Source organism: Scaptodrosophila lebanonensis, unplaced genomic scaffold (genome assembly GCF_003285725.1).
Source record: "Scaptodrosophila lebanonensis strain 11010-0011.00,11010-0021.00 unplaced genomic scaffold, SlebRS2 tig00000001-arrow-pilon, whole genome shotgun sequence".
Lineage (NCBI taxonomy): Eukaryota > Metazoa > Arthropoda > Insecta > Diptera > Drosophilidae > Scaptodrosophila > Scaptodrosophila lebanonensis.
In genome coordinates, this window is record NW_022060529.1 from 13,401,974 (window position 1) to 13,412,420 (window position 10,447).

General features: G+C 41.7%; 5 protein-coding genes across 6 annotated transcripts; 3 read left to right on the forward strand and 2 right to left on the reverse strand.

Annotated features, from left to right (window-relative positions):
- Positions 1 to 22: 22 nt before the first annotated feature.
- Positions 23 to 6,064, reverse strand: LOC115620077 (angiogenic factor with G patch and FHA domains 1). 2 transcript variants are annotated; one of them, XM_030513243.1, is made up of 10 exons: positions 5,952 to 6,064; positions 5,056 to 5,302; positions 4,896 to 5,001; positions 2,356 to 2,492; positions 2,092 to 2,187; positions 1,910 to 2,009; positions 1,105 to 1,265; positions 708 to 1,041; positions 531 to 648; positions 23 to 461 (listed from the first exon to the last, which is right to left on the reverse strand). In XM_030513243.1, exons 2-10 carry the CDS (start codon positions 5,245 to 5,247, stop codon positions 191 to 193), a joined length of 1,515 nt encoding a protein of 504 aa, XP_030369103.1. In that variant the 5' UTR covers positions 5,248 to 5,302; positions 5,952 to 6,064; the 3' UTR covers positions 23 to 190. The 2 variants fall into 2 exon arrangements, with proteins under 2 accessions (XP_030369103.1, XP_030369102.1); XM_030513242.1 differs by lacking the exon at positions 1,910 to 2,009 and adding an exon at positions 1,379 to 1,847 and having other exon boundaries at positions 26 to 461.
- On the forward strand, positions 3,344 to 4,890 carry LOC115620078 (hexokinase-2). The gene is made up of 2 exons (XM_030513244.1): positions 3,344 to 4,267; positions 4,324 to 4,890. The coding sequence occupies exons 1-2, from the start codon at positions 3,415 to 3,417 to the stop codon at positions 4,830 to 4,832; spliced, it is 1,362 nt and encodes a 453-aa protein (XP_030369104.1). The 5' UTR covers positions 3,344 to 3,414; the 3' UTR covers positions 4,833 to 4,890.
- Positions 6,065 to 6,191: 127 nt separating the features above from the next.
- Positions 6,192 to 8,414, forward strand: LOC115634667 (F-actin-capping protein subunit alpha). The gene is made up of 3 exons (XM_030532526.1): positions 6,192 to 6,695; positions 7,014 to 7,183; positions 7,245 to 8,414. The coding sequence occupies exons 1-3, from the start codon at positions 6,455 to 6,457 to the stop codon at positions 7,692 to 7,694; spliced, it is 861 nt and encodes a 286-aa protein (XP_030388386.1). The 5' UTR covers positions 6,192 to 6,454; the 3' UTR covers positions 7,695 to 8,414.
- Positions 8,415 to 8,576: 162 nt separating this feature from the next.
- On the reverse strand, positions 8,577 to 9,539 carry LOC115634668. The gene is made up of 3 exons (XM_030532528.1): positions 9,250 to 9,539; positions 9,079 to 9,201; positions 8,577 to 9,019 (listed from the first exon to the last, which is right to left on the reverse strand). The coding sequence occupies exons 1-3, from the start codon at positions 9,419 to 9,421 to the stop codon at positions 8,655 to 8,657; spliced, it is 660 nt and encodes a 219-aa protein (XP_030388388.1). The 5' UTR covers positions 9,422 to 9,539; the 3' UTR covers positions 8,577 to 8,654.
- An 8-nt stretch (positions 9,540 to 9,547) lies between these two features.
- LOC115634669 (39S ribosomal protein L54, mitochondrial) lies at positions 9,548 to 10,362 on the forward strand. The gene is made up of 3 exons (XM_030532529.1): positions 9,548 to 9,766; positions 9,833 to 9,969; positions 10,047 to 10,362. The coding sequence occupies exons 1-3, from the start codon at positions 9,658 to 9,660 to the stop codon at positions 10,206 to 10,208; spliced, it is 408 nt and encodes a 135-aa protein (XP_030388389.1). The 5' UTR covers positions 9,548 to 9,657; the 3' UTR covers positions 10,209 to 10,362.
- Positions 10,363 to 10,447: the final 85 nt, after the last annotated feature.

Consider the following 10,447-nt stretch of genomic DNA (forward strand, 5'->3'; position numbering starts at 1 on the left):
AATGTATGTGTTTAATTTATTTTAAACTACTTATAATATACACGCATATTTCCTGTTTATGTTCGAAGCTAAATGAATTAATTGACTGATAGCTTAACCTTATATAGAAAGATTTTCGAATTAATATACATAAAGAACTATAGAATACATGATTGTTTATTAAATGTGTTTCAAATGAAAAACTCAGTTCTTAATCACTTTCATCCGACACATCAAAAATATCATTCGCTCGTTGGTAGCGTGCTTGTGTTATCTTCAAATTGGCCAACTTGCGTTTGTCAATCGGGCGAGAGCTTGTCGCGCTCACTTGTTCACTTCCCAGGCCAGTAGTGCCCTCATTTGCCACCACATTGATTGGTGTCAGGAGACCAGCACTCGCATTTGTTTTGCCCAAAGTCTCGCCCTTCTGCCAGCCCAGTTTGCTAAGCATTTTGAATCCTTTATTTGAACTGCCTATTTCACTGATTTCAAAAACAATAAAACAATTATTCAATATTAATCAAATTAAATGAGAATTAGGCTATACGTACGTGTTTACACAGGCCACCTCAGTTTTTTCCTTGTCGGTGCTGCTTCCCACCTTTGTACGTCGTGTGGCCGCACGATCGTTGTAGTTATGAGGTGCGGTGCCCTTCGATTCCACAAATTCTAAACAAAGACAAAACGATTAAAACTAATTGGTACAGCTCCAATGGCCACGAACTCACTCTCATTTTCCAGTCCGTACTTTTTCTGCAACTTCTTCAACTGCTCCTTGTGTGACAATACTTTCACATTGCTCGTTGCGCTTTCACGCACCTCGCGCGTTTCAATCAAGAGGCCCGGCTCACAGAGGCCGCACGTACTATTGCCCTCGTGGACGTGACAAAGCAGCTTAGTCTGCCCTATCTGCAAGACACTGCCGTGGACCAGATCCTGCTCTCCACTCGCCGACTTCGAGTCAGTCAAACGACTTCCATTCAGAATAGTACCATTACGTGATCCCATGTCGTTACACTTATAGACGCTCCGCTTAGTGTCGTAGTGGAACTTCAAATGGCACTGTAAGAGTTAACTAGATTTATCAACTGAACGTTTCAGATATTGGATCGAACAATCATTTACCTTTGAAACATTTACATCCGGTATGATGACGTCATGTGCACCTTCACGCCCCAATGTGCCGCCTTTGTAAGTGATCAGGTGCAAGCTACCCACCGTAAGTTCCTGTACGTTTGTCTCCTGGACAATGATTCGCAACGAGGGCGGGTACTGCTTGGCAATATCTAAAAAATGTAGCAGATGTTAGATCTGAAGTAAAATACCTGAAGCATGGGGTTATAGGCAAAAACGCGAATTTCTTCTTGAATTCTTAAAGCAAGGCAGCAAACGCACAAACCTTGAAAGCGACCGCCCGCTTTAAACAACGGTACACTGTCATCGTTTTCATCCGCATCACTGCTAGAGCTGCCGCTGCCGGAACTGCTACTGGAGGAACTTCTATCGCTGCTCGACTGCGACAGTTCACCATCCTCGACATCGCGGAATTTACGCGAATGTTTTCCAGCAGTCTGGCTCTTTTCTTCATCATTGCTGCCATCGTCTTGCCTTTTACGCTTTTTGTCCTTGTGATGTCGCCTCTCTTTGAATGATTTCGACTTGTGCTTCTTGCTCTTCTTGCTATTTTTCTTTGCCTTGCGTTTGCTTTTGGCCGCACGCTTCTTAGCCTTTTCTTTTTCGGCTTTGATTTGCTTTAACTTGGATTTGTCCGTTATTACGCCGCCCAGTTCGTCAAACTCAACGTCCTCTTCCAAAGCATCGTCGTCCGCATTTGAGCCACCATCGGCAGCATTGTCCGCGCTGTTTGCCTGCAACCATTTAAGAAAAGAAATCCGCGTTTTTATGGCACATTCGTTGGCTCAACTCTTACCTAATGCATTGCTACGCATTCGGTCTATGCTTAGATTTGTAAAACGTTCTAAGAGTTTACTATTTACGTAATGATCGACTCTCTGCGCACACTTGCTAGACTAAAGCGAATATGAAGAAGAAATACACTTGATTATTGTTCATACTGCAGATGTTGAAATCGGATTGCACACACGCTCTCACCTGCACTTGCGGCTTCGAATGGAACTCGTATGAGTCTTTGGCTTGGTCGTAGCTGTAGTAGCAGCCCGTATTGCCATCGTAATACAGTCCATATTCCTGCGGAAGAGATTGCAAATTGACATTGATGTAGGTTTATTGTTATGTGTATAATAATGCAGCCTATGAGATAACCCCTGCATGTCACTCACAACGCATATACATAACTGCACTTGCGCATAACATTCAAATCGTCATCATAATGATTGCACTGTCATATGTATTTACCGCATTGTAGTAGTAGCCGGTCTTTGGATCGTAGTACATGCCCGACGTGGGCTCATACACAAAATTGTTCAAGTTCTCCGCATGTTTAGCCGCCTGACGCATTTCATCCACAAAACTAAAGGCATCGGTGGCCGAAACTGTGAAAATACGTTGATAAAAAAATAATAATAAAAAAAAAAAAAAATGGAATTAGCTAAAAAATATTGTTGCTATATAACAGAAACTCGGACTTATCTATAATTATAAGCCACATGGTTGTTAAACTCTACAGACACACCGCCAACTACACATTGGCACACAAAATTAAAGCTATTTACATCATAAAGTACGAGGGGCTTTATGGAAAAAGTCGTCGAGTGCGACTTTCGGCGCTAATCTTGGGCATTAATAGGCTCAATTCTTGACGTTGACGTACAATTTGTCAGAGAGCATACGCTTTCAGTGCGCTTTATGTGCGATTAAGACTCTTATGAACGCATTCGACTCGTTTAAATTAGTAATAATGAGTGGGAAATCGGAAAATGAAGACTTGTGACTAACAAATACCCTGATAATGCCCATCGTTCTACGCTCAAATGTCACTTACTCGTAAATGCAATAATTCTCTTTTAAACCCCAATGGAATACAATTTTCTATATGGTAATCATGTAATGTATAGCCCATGCTTTATCATATTTAATAATATCATGCTAACTATATGTGGGTGTCTAAAGCCAGTAATAAAACTTAAAGATAATTATACGACTAAGCTATAAGATTGTTTGCCCTGGGTGTTAGATTTCGGATAAATTTCGCACGATCCACAATGTCTAAAGGCAAGTACGTTGAATAGTTTAGAAAATAATGCTGTGTCGCTAGTGATTTTAATTTAAAAGGCAACGAGCGAATTGCAGTTGTTTCTACGTCTGGATATTGCATTGCAATATTTGAGCAATTCTTATCAGGTGTACCATATATAGGTATAGAAACCCAGGCATTGTGCACCATTGTACAGCCAGCGATTTAGTCGTTACTCATCGTTCGAAGCAAGCGGTCTTTACAGAAGATAGTAATATAAAATGGTCGACGCGGAAATCAGGGAGCTTATGCAATCCTTTGTGCTGAGCGATTACCAGGTGCAAGAGTTGTACAAAAGATTCAATGATGAGATTAGCAAAGGCTTGAATCGAACCACAAACGCATTGGCCAACACAAAATGCTTTCCCACTTATGTGCAGGACTTGCCAACGGGTGATGAGATAGGCAAATATCTTGCCCTCGACTTGGGAGGCACAAATTTTCGTGTGCTGCTTGTAACTCTGAAGGGTCACCATGAAGATACTGTAGAGTCTCAAATCTATGCTGTACCCAAGGAACTGATGATTGGACCAGGCGTGGATCTTTTCGACCACATTGCCGAGTGTCTTGCGAAATTTGTAGAGAAGCATGACATGGGCAGTGCGTATCTACCACTCGGGTTCACATTTTCATTTCCCTGCGTGCAGATGGGCCTTAAAGAGGCTATATTGGCCCGATGGACCAAAGGATTTAAATGTCCGGGCGTAGTTCAGGAGGATGTGGGACGCCTTTTGCGGGAAGCGATCCATCGACGGGGTGACGTGGATATCGCAGTGGTGGCCATTCTTAACGATACCACAGGCACGTTAATGTCCTGCGCTCATCGCAATCCCAAATGCCGTATTGGTGTTATTGTAGGCACAGGCTGCAATGCATGCTATGTGGAGCGTGTGGACCGCGTCGATTTACTAAAACCCGAATTTAAACGCGACAAAAAACATGTGCTTGTGAATACAGAGTGGGGCGCATTCGGAGAGAGCGGACAGCTGGAGTTTGTTCGCACGGAATATGATCGCGAAGTGGACCGCACGTCTCTTAATGTCTCGTCACAGTTATTTGAAAAAATGGTTTCTGGTGAGCGATGAGAAACTATTACGTTCCAATATATATGACCTCTGTATCGCTTCTAGGCATGTACCTGGGTCCTATCGTAGGTTTGGTGCTGCTTCGTGCATTAGAGAATAATGTTATCTTCAAACGAGACTCGAAGCGTATGGAATTTGCGGCTGCCTTGCGTGCTAACCCCAACAGCTTCCACACAAAATATATATCAGAAATAGAGTCGGATTTATTCCCCGAGTTCACAATAACACGAGGAATTCTGCAGGACCTCTTCGGTACAGAAAAGGCATCGATTGAGGATTGCCTGAAGCTAAAGTACATTTGTGAATGTGTTGCTCAACGTGCCGCCACCTTGATTGGCATTGGCATTAGTGTCCTTCTTAACAGAATTGAGGAAAAGGACACAGTAGTTGGGATTGACGGCTCTGTTTACAGGTTCCATCCTAAGTTCGATGCCTACATGCGTAAAACAATTGACAAACTGGCGAAGGATAAGATCTACGATATTATGCTCTCAGAGGATGGTTCAGGACGAGGCGCAGCTTTAGTCGCTGCTGTTGCTAGCAAACAGAAGTAGGCAACAAGCAAATGACATGTATTTATTAGCTAATAAATTTGTTATTGTTATCATAATACTCACGCTCTGTGGCCGATGGATGTTCCGCCTGCAAGTCCTGTCGTTCGTCCTCGACTTCCAATCCTGATATTTGTGTGGATTTATCGCAATGTGTTTTTGCCTCCTTTAACTGTAAAGGTCTTGGTTTCATTAGTGATCCCTGCGCTCATTACTTGCCACTCACTAGGTGCGTGAGTTTCTGTTTGTATTTCGCAAATCTGATGTCGTATTTCCGTATAATGCCGTGCAACTTTTCAATATACGAAACAATTTGCTTTTTCTCAAGGGCTTGCACCTCTTCCACGCTCTTCAGTTCTATGTAGTCATGTGATGGTGCATCCGAGAACTCGGGGCTTTCCGTCTCAGCTTCCGACATTTTTCTGGCAATGTTCTTTGCGGCAGGGCTTGTTCGGTTTCCACAAAATTGACAACTAATTACAGTTAGAAAAATTAAAAGTAGTACACTGTTATAGCTTTGGACCCGTCCAAAATGGAAAGGAGCTGCACGTGGATGCTGATGTCGAATATGGATACGGACCAGATTAGATCTAGAAGGGTATTTTTAAATATACATACATATGTATGTACATACATATGAGATACATACATGTGTATGTACCCACATTTGATTAAAGGAAGGTAATCCAATGGTCAGAATTTCGAGCAATGTAGCAAAAAGTCATTGTGCCGCAAATACGTGCCGAAGTCATGTACCTGAATAACACGCCCATTACATACAAACATACATATTCAAAGCCAGCGATAAATAGGAGCCTTTGGCCTTGACAAATTAAATTATTAACAAAGTACACTGCCAAGATGGTCAGTAGGCTTTGAGGTGGAGATTATGTATTTGAGGCACTATCTCTTGCAAATAGGAACATTCAGCCGGCTCAAGTGCAGCTGGCAGCGACTTTATTACAAACTTTCGCCTCTGGACAATCGCAACCAACCTTGGTGCAGCTTTCCATAGAAACAAGCACTTAGCGGCACAATTTCTTTTCGTTGCTTTCATTCAACGGCCAACATTTTTCATATGAACGAATACTCCATTTCAAATAAAAAGGCAAGGGAACTTACCTGTACTTAAATCATTTTCAAAATGCCCTTAAAACCTTTAACATTAAGAAATTAAATTCCAAACTAATTTCACTTCTAAAACGCCGATACTTTTGCCAAAATGATCGAAAATATATCGCTATCGACGAAGAAAGAGAAGGAACATAACAAATAATCGAAAAGCGATATTGTTGTATACAAAATCAAAATAATATTGTTGCCCATCTCTGTGAATGATGAACGAGAAATCAGTGAATTGCAAAAAGGGCAGAAGTAGAGCGAAAAACTCGTCATCGTCGCGATTTCTTTAATTACTTAAAGGAAAGAAGTGCCGCTAATAGTTCATAAAGTTTTCAAAAACTTGATAAACATTTACCTGAACGAACCCAAGCTTGTGGCGGCTAATGCCAGTTGACTCTGTTGCACACCCACAATCCCTAACACAGTGAAAAAGTAGCCGCAGCTGTGACAAAAACTACAAAAGCAAAACAACTGCCCCAAATTCGTGAATCACCAGCGGAATTATGGAACAAACACAGATAACAGATGCAGAAAAGGTGCGCATTGTGTCCGATTTTATACTCCACGCTCCGCCCGGCGAGTTCAATGAGGTCTTTAACGATGTGCGCGAATTGCTGAGGAACGACCCGCTGTTGAAAGACGGCGCTAGCCACGCCTTCTCACAATACAACAAGGATCAGTTAACGCCGGTGCGCATTGAAGGCAGCGAACACAATGCAATTATTTCCGAACATAATGATATAGGTGCGTACTACATCGTCTGCTGTTTGATTTGATTTCAATCCATTCTGGCTACAGCGAAACATTGATTGTTTGTGCCACATAAATATGCCATTACCATATAAGGGCATAAACTTGGTGCTGCTAAACAGCTGATGCGAATTCTGTACCCTCCCACAAACCCCCACACACAGTTTCTCTTTTGAAATTGTGGCGTAAATCAATGCACTGTGGTTTGCTTTATCCACAATGAGTCGCTGATACGTAGTACCCAGAAATTCTGTAAATTTGTGGATAGTATTGTCTAGCCATTATCATATATTTGTTGTGTGTATCTTTCAGGAAACGGACGCTTTTACGACCCTCGCACAAAACAAACATTCAAATACGACCACCTCCGAAAAGAGGCATCCGAATATCAGGATGTAGAAGCTGATGCTAATGCGGAACCATGGCGTGCAGCATTAGACATTGAAACAATAGCGTATACAGCTAGCCACTATAGGCACGGGGTAATGTGAAATGTGTGAACAATAATTATAACAAACGTGTTACAACCTCCATTCTTTACAGGTTAGCTCCGTTTTCGGTAAGTCGCAGGGCAACCAAGTGACGCTGACCATTTGCATTGAGGATCACCAGTTCCAGCCGAAAAATTATTGGAACGGTCGGTGGCGCTCGCAATGGACCGTTAGCTTCCAAGCAGGTAGCGGCAATGCTGAGCTAAAGGGGGTGTTAAAAGTGCAGGTGCACTACTACGAAGATGGCAACGTGCAATTGGTATCATCAAAGGAGTGCCGCGAAAGTGTCGTGGTTTCCAACGAACAACAATTGGCCAAAGAGGTCATCCGCCTAATCGAGGAAGCTGAGAACGAATATCAGCTGGCCATTTCAGAGAACTACCAGACTATGTCCGATACCACATTTAAGGCAATGCGTCGACAACTGCCCATTACCAGGACCAAAATCGACTGGGGAAAAATTGTATCGTACAGTATTGGTAAGGAGCTGAAGACCCAATAAGAGCAAGAGCAGCAAGCGGAAGCAACACAGTCGACAAAAAGACCCAACAGTCTTCCACTTGCAATGGCAAAGCGATTATAACAACTGAACGGCAGAACTTGCAGTAAATAAATCAATTCAAGTATGACCGTCACTGTTAGCGCTTTTTTATAATACACATAACTAACTGTAATTTGAAGTATGCATATACATATATATATACTATGTGTTATATTACGATAAAAGTGGACATATATACACACACATATACATTATAAATTAATTAAATGTAGATGATTGTCGCTATGAAGCAACGCATTGCTGCCAGCCCGCATGCCACCAATTGTCGCCTTTAAAGCATTAAAACTCAGTTTTTAATACTTTACATAATGTATTATGATTAATTTTAAACAGTTGAATCTGTTTTCGGCCGACAATTTTATATGTTATGTGAGTATATCGTGCGCTAATTTTGTTTAAATGTGGCCGAAGTCAGTTAATAATCCCCAAAAACCTGAAGGAGTGTTTTTCATAAATGTAACAAATTTTCGAAACTTGCATTTCATTTTGAACCAGCGAAAAAAATGTCCCAAAATTCTTCGAGAGTTCCAGTGCATCACTACAGTTGCACAATCAAACAATATGTATTAAGTATTTTTGAAGCTAAACACACACTTTTCTGATATTTTAAGACCCACATTTGTATAAACGTTAAATAATAAAAACACACATATTTTGCAATAGTTCGTTTATTAGTTTACTAAAACAACTAAATTATAAAAACAGAAAACTTAGAACACACAGCGTCTAATAAGATTTTTTACAATAACAAAATACTTTGTTTTAAAAAATACGATTTATTAACAGATGCTTGGATAGTCAAATTTAATGAGAATAAACTAATTAAAAATTTTCCAAACAATTGTTTATTCAGTTGAAATTTTGATACATATAGCCGAATCAGAGTTGTAGGTATTAAATCTATAGCATACGACCGCCATCCGCAGTCTCAATATACGGGGCTGGTTCATTTTGCTGCAGCGGCACATATGCTGGGTGTTGTGCGTATTCCTCTGCGGGCTGTTGGTATCCGGACCGGTCATAGTCTGGTTGCGGGTAATGTGGTTGGGGATAGTCCTTCTCATATGGCGCTTGCCTAGAATTTGTTTTTGTTTTCGCTGCATATGCGCCTTTTACCGACTCCTGATCCAAATTCTTGGGTACCGTAAAATCTGTGGATTTTTTAAGCAAGAAACGTTTGTTGGGCTGTTGTTTCGTTTCCAGCTCCAATCGGTCGATCAGCCAGCCCTTTTCCTTGTTATTTGTGGCCCAAAAGAAAACAGTGCCTGTGGAAGAACAAAAATTCAATTCATAAATGACTAGTTACTAGCGCCGGGACCCCTACCTTTATCCTTGGTGCCGTGCACCTTTACTTCAAACTTCGCATTCTGGGCATCGCAGGTATTGTTTGCATCAGACAAGTCAAATCCCGATTCTCTTATTGGCTCCCCGAGCAGTCCGACGGCCCCTGTTGTTATCCATATATTTATGGTCACTAACTGAAGGCATCACTTACCCTTATGCCGCCGCAGAGTTTGCATAGCCAGCTTATAGTATTCGGTGTTACGAACACGATCCTCCAGCTTCCATCGCATATACATTACAGCGGAGATGGAGAAAACGGCGCCATAGACGCAAATGTTGCTCAGTGTCCGGTTCGACGGAAGTCGCAATCTCAGAGTCGGCATTTTATTTTATGAATATAAAATAATTTTCTGCCGAAACGCAATCCCACAAACACTGACAACAGTTGCCGTTTGTTTTTAAGCGCACAGCTGATGGCCGCAACAGCTGATTTTGACGTTTGCGTGTGCTTTAAGGTTATACAACAACTCTGTGTTCGGCGCTCATGCTTTACCTAAACGTTGGAATGAATTTAAGTATATTGTAGAACTGACACAAAAATCACAGCCCACTTTTGGAAATGAGCAGCTTGACACATACTTTCCTGCTGCTGAGGCAGCGACTGGTGGTGCCGGCCCTAATGTTGCAGCCTCAGTCCCGCAACTACGCTGCAAAGCCCGCGGCTCCAGGTACACTTCATCAACTTCTTTCTACAGTGATGTAGATTTTAATAAAATTTAATTGTTTAATTTTAGCCGCCACCAAGAAGAAGAAGCTGGGAAAGCTAGGACCTATTATGGAGAAAAAGATCATACCAGTTGAAACGGATGCTAACAAACTAGTGAGCTATGTGTGTGGCAGCAACTATTTCAAAACCGGCGAAGACGTCAAGGTGAGCAGAATTCTTCTACTGTTCTATACTTTTACTTATTGCCTACTATTAACATACTCCCTGTAATTTTCTTTCAGCTGAAGCCAGACGCCGAGTACCCCGATTGGCTTTGGACGCTGAATACGGAACGTATTGTGCCGCTGGATGAATTGGACCCAGACACCAAGCAGTACTGGCGACGGTTGCGCAAGATGGCGTTGCGACGAAACAATCAGCTCTCCAAGCTGAAAAAATTCTGAGTGGGCGGCTGCTCAGGCATATTAATAGCTTTAAGTGATTCCGTTATGGTTATGCCAACATTGGTGTCTCAAATGAAGATAATGATGAAAGTGGAATAGCCAATAAATGACTCTGTCTTTGAAACAAGGCCGTTTCAGGGCTTGCGTGAACTTAGTTCTTTGTGTATAATATTTGCGTTGCTGTTTGTGGAAGAGTAAACATTTCGATTATGTATTTGCTCGAAACAAAAGAGTAAACA

Coding starts and splice junctions, on each gene's coding strand:
- LOC115620078 (XM_030513244.1), top strand. CDS start 3,415: ATGGTCGACGCGGAAATCAGGGAGCTTATGCAATCCTTTGTGCTGAGC. Junction 4,268..4,323: donor ATTTGAAAAAATGGTTTCTG/GTGAGCGATGAG, acceptor TATCGCTTCTAG/GCATGTACCTGGGTCCTATC.
- LOC115620077 (XM_030513242.1), bottom strand. CDS start 5,247: ATGTCGGAAGCTGAGACGGAAAGCCCCGAGTTCTCGGATGCACCATCA. Junction 2,188..2,355: donor CCGGCTACTACTACAATGCG/GTAAATACATAT, acceptor TCTCTTCCGCAG/GAATATGGACTGTATTACGA. Junction 649..707: donor GTACGGACTGGAAAATGAGA/GTGAGTTCGTGG, acceptor GTCTTTGTTTAG/AATTTGTGGAATCGAAGGGC.
- LOC115634667 (XM_030532526.1), top strand. CDS start 6,455: ATGGAACAAACACAGATAACAGATGCAGAAAAGGTGCGCATTGTGTCC. Junction 6,696..7,013: donor TTCCGAACATAATGATATAG/GTGCGTACTACA, acceptor TGTATCTTTCAG/GAAACGGACGCTTTTACGAC. Junction 7,184..7,244: donor CTAGCCACTATAGGCACGGG/GTAATGTGAAAT, acceptor CATTCTTTACAG/GTTAGCTCCGTTTTCGGTAA.
- LOC115634668 (XM_030532528.1), bottom strand. CDS start 9,421: ATGCCGACTCTGAGATTGCGACTTCCGTCGAACCGGACACTGAGCAAC. Junction 9,202..9,249: donor AACTCTGCGGCGGCATAAGG/GTAAGTGATGCC, acceptor GGATAACAACAG/GGGCCGTCGGACTGCTCGGG. Junction 9,020..9,078: donor GCACGGCACCAAGGATAAAG/GTAGGGGTCCCG, acceptor GTTCTTCCACAG/GCACTGTTTTCTTTTGGGCC.
- LOC115634669 (XM_030532529.1), top strand. CDS start 9,658: ATGAGCAGCTTGACACATACTTTCCTGCTGCTGAGGCAGCGACTGGTG. Junction 9,767..9,832: donor TGCAAAGCCCGCGGCTCCAG/GTACACTTCATC, acceptor GTTTAATTTTAG/CCGCCACCAAGAAGAAGAAG. Junction 9,970..10,046: donor AAACCGGCGAAGACGTCAAG/GTGAGCAGAATT, acceptor ATTTTCTTTCAG/CTGAAGCCAGACGCCGAGTA.